Source organism: Trifolium pratense, linkage group LG5, assembly GCF_020283565.1.
Source record: "Trifolium pratense cultivar HEN17-A07 linkage group LG5, ARS_RC_1.1, whole genome shotgun sequence".
In the NCBI taxonomy this organism is placed as follows: Eukaryota; Viridiplantae; Streptophyta; class Magnoliopsida; order Fabales; family Fabaceae; genus Trifolium; species Trifolium pratense.
The window spans coordinates 55,263,356-55,266,810 of NC_060063.1; the positions used below are offsets into that span (position 1 = coordinate 55,263,356).

The window sequence follows — 3,455 nt, forward strand, 5'->3', positions numbered from 1 at the left end:
AGCAAAAGAAAAATAACATACTCCATGGTAATAGCTGGTATTTTTTTTTTTCTTCTTAGATTACTCCTCCATCCATAAGAAAATATATAAAAATTGGCAATGTTCTTGAAAAAATAATACATATAATAAGTCCAATTTTATGCTCATAATACTTAAACTTGTTTGTTTGTATATTGTTAGGAGCGTTCAGAGTTCGAGTCTGAACACTTATAATACGATGTCTTGATCCCTGCATATAATAATGAACTGATTTTATTATTTTAGTTTTTATTTCATTTTTTTGGTACTGCTTTTTTCACATTAATTAACTGATTATTGTTTTCTTGGTCAAGAACTAATTATTGTTTTGTCTCAAAAAACTAATTATTGTTTTTCTTTTAAAAAAAATGACTAATATAGTACTATGTGTATTTTAGGTAAATTAATTAACTGATTTTACAAAATGACTGGTTCACAATAAACAAAGGATGTTGTAATCCAACAAATCTTCTAAATTCTGTATATCCAACTTGTTACCAAAACTAATTCTCCATCTTTATCCCCTAAAACCCAATTAACTAATATTGACCTTTTGTTAATCTTTTTCTCTCCTTAAATCCCATCTTTTTTATTCATTCCTAATTATTGAAATTAACACTAATCCCATAATAAGACAAAACCTTCCCTTAGAATTCTCCATCAAATTAAGATCCTCTCAGTTTGGTAACACAACCCAATCAAGAACCACAATATAAAACCAAAACGGTGTCGTATAGAGAAAGCATAACAGAGAAATGAGGTGTAAGAAACATTTACCGGACGTTACAAGCACCGTCGGTGTTTGCGCTTCTTGCCTCCGTGAGCGCCTCCAGCCCATCCTCGAGGCCCAAGCCCAAGCCCAACCGTCGCGTATCTCTGTCTCTGAGAACGATCTTTCTCCATCGCAGCGGTCAGTTTCTCCGTTCGTAGCTCACCGGAAATCCGATGACCGGCGACGGGAGGTTTTGTTTCAAACTACTCCACAGATTGATCGGGGATTTGGATTTTCCGGCGGAACGGAAACGGCACCGGTAATAGCACCGTCGAAGCGGAGGATAAGAAGATTCTGGATCTTATCGAATTTTTTCCGTCCGAGATCTAACAAAACGGAGAATTCATCAGCAGAATCTTACGAACCGTCTTCTTCGGTTTCTCCTCCGTCGTGGATATCAACGAACGTCGTTCCTGCTCGTCGGAAAAACAACAACCGCGTTAGCGATCAAAAAAGATCTCGCCAATTGGATCGTGGAGCTACACCGGTGGATAATTTTGAAGAAAACGATGGATTTGATTCAGGATCGGAATCTTCGCCGCGGCAGAGGAATAAGACGACGGCGGCGGCGGTTACGGCGCGGCGGTCGAAATTAGGTTACGCGGGAAAAAGCTTAACGAGTATGGCGCTGTGTTTGAGTCCGTTGGTTCGGGCGAGTCCGACTCGGCAATGGAATAGTCATAAGGGAATGGCGCCGGAATTGGGTGTGGGTGGAGTACACCATATTTCCAGTGCGGCTTCATATTGTGCCAATAGATCAAGGAAGCTTGTTGATCTTGGAAGAGTTGCTAACCGTTGATTTTACAGACCATTGAATTCGATGAACGGTGGTAATTCTTTTTTATTTGTTTGTCTGAATTTTTACCTTGTATTGTACATTAGTGTATACTCTTTACCACGGTGGTAAATTTTATTTTTATAAAGAAATTGAATTTGTATAAATATTGTTGATATTGAGGTCAATTAATTGTATTATGATAATAATCAATTCTTATATATTTTTATACTCATTTTTTAGATTTTGTAATTTTTTTTTCTTTTTTAGTGTTAGAAGTGTCTTCTCTTTAATCTAAATTGTTGCTATTTAAACTCCTATATTTTGCTGGTCATAATTCATGGAACATATGCAAATTTGACTAATAGACTAGACTAATTTATATAATACAAAGAACAATACTTTTAACATCAAACATAATTACTCATGATTATAACCCAAAAAAAATATCAATATAAAAAATTAAGTAATTTAAAAACTAATAAAATAAACAAAGATGGGTTGAGCGGGTTGGATAGTTCAACTGATAGCTAGTTTGAATTAAGGGTTATAAAAAATGAAAGGTCTGGATTCAAACTCCGATGAAGGAGGAAAAAAATATTAATCTAACGGTTAATTACTAACCTTGGATGAGTTGATAGCTTAGTCACAAACATAACTTCATAATTTAAAGTTCAATTAATAGACATATTGACTAATAGTAATCACTAGGGGCAAGTGACTAAGCTCTAAGCCAGGTTGGGTAGAAAATCTTGCCTTCCGATCTAAGTTGGTCGCAAATTTCACGAAGCTACAAATTGAAGTTTTTATGTAGCCGCGCGTTGTGCAATGATTTCATTAAAATCCAGAGGTGGAACTTTTCTAACTATTAAAGTTGGATTCCAATTGATAGCATTGAGTTTATTTACCTATTAGATACTTTATATGGAAGGCAGCAAGGGATTATCTCCCAACAAGAGTAAATCTTGCTCGGCGAGGAGTGTCATGAGTCATGACCTACATTGTGTCCACTGTGCAATGTTGTTCTTGAATCAGCTTTCCATCTATTCTTTTTCTTGTCATCATTCTGTTAATTGTTGGAATAAAGAATCAGCACTGTGGAATGTTATTGAAAGCTTGATGCTTCACCTGCATGATTTTGCAGCTCTGTTTTTATTCACATTGTGAAATTGTAACAGATAATACTAGATTGGAACAAATTGCCATGATGTTGAGGATGCAAAATAATTGTGAAAATAAAATTTTGACTGATAATATTGCTGTTCCTCAAATCTGTTGGGAAAAGCCTCAAACAGGAACAATCAAATGCGATGTAGATTGTGCTTTTTTCCCATGATAAAATCATTATGGGATTTGGCATATGTTTCAGTCAGGTACTCAAATGGTGAATTTGTCATAGAAAAAATCAAGTTGGTCTTTATGTTCACTCAAAGTTCAGGAAGGAGAAGCTATTGGACTACTTGAATCTTTATAATTGGTTCAAATTTTGCTCAGAATATAACTGAGTTAGAAAACATTTTATCTAGGTGTGGAGCCAATAAGCTAGTTTTTATTAGTAGGCAAGCCAATAATAAGGTTGTTCATTGTTTTGTTGTAGTGCTCTTATCTGATGCTATTTTCCATTTTGTTTATGATGTTCCTGAGATTCTGGAAACCTTTGATTCGTGATGAAATACAATGAGTATTTCCTCTTAAAAAATTCTATGGAGTTGAGTACTGCAACCAAAATTGTTGCATTTTGAATTTTATAGAGAACATTAAACCATTGCCATTTCATTCATGTTTGGGCAAAATAGTTATGATAAATCATCAATCAATCATCATCAAAATAGTGATGATCGATCATCAATCATCATTATCAAAATAGTTATGTAGGTCCAAGTTGAATTC

The 3,455-nt window shown here is 34.8% G+C and overlaps 1 protein-coding gene across 1 annotated transcript; it reads left to right on the forward strand.

The window, feature by feature from the left end:
* Positions 1-532: 532 nt before the first annotated feature.
* LOC123883316 lies at positions 533-1,794 on the forward strand. Its single transcript, XM_045932074.1, has one exon. It carries the CDS (start codon positions 774-776, stop codon positions 1,587-1,589), a length of 816 nt encoding a protein of 271 aa, XP_045788030.1. The 5' UTR covers positions 533-773; the 3' UTR covers positions 1,590-1,794.
* The last annotated feature ends 1,661 nt before the right edge of the window (positions 1,795-3,455 follow it).

Bases quoted from the DNA above. Each gene is read 5' to 3' on its own strand.
- LOC123883316 (XM_045932074.1), top strand. From the start codon at position 774: ATGAGGTGTAAGAAACATTTACCGGACGTTACAAGCACCGTCGGTGTT.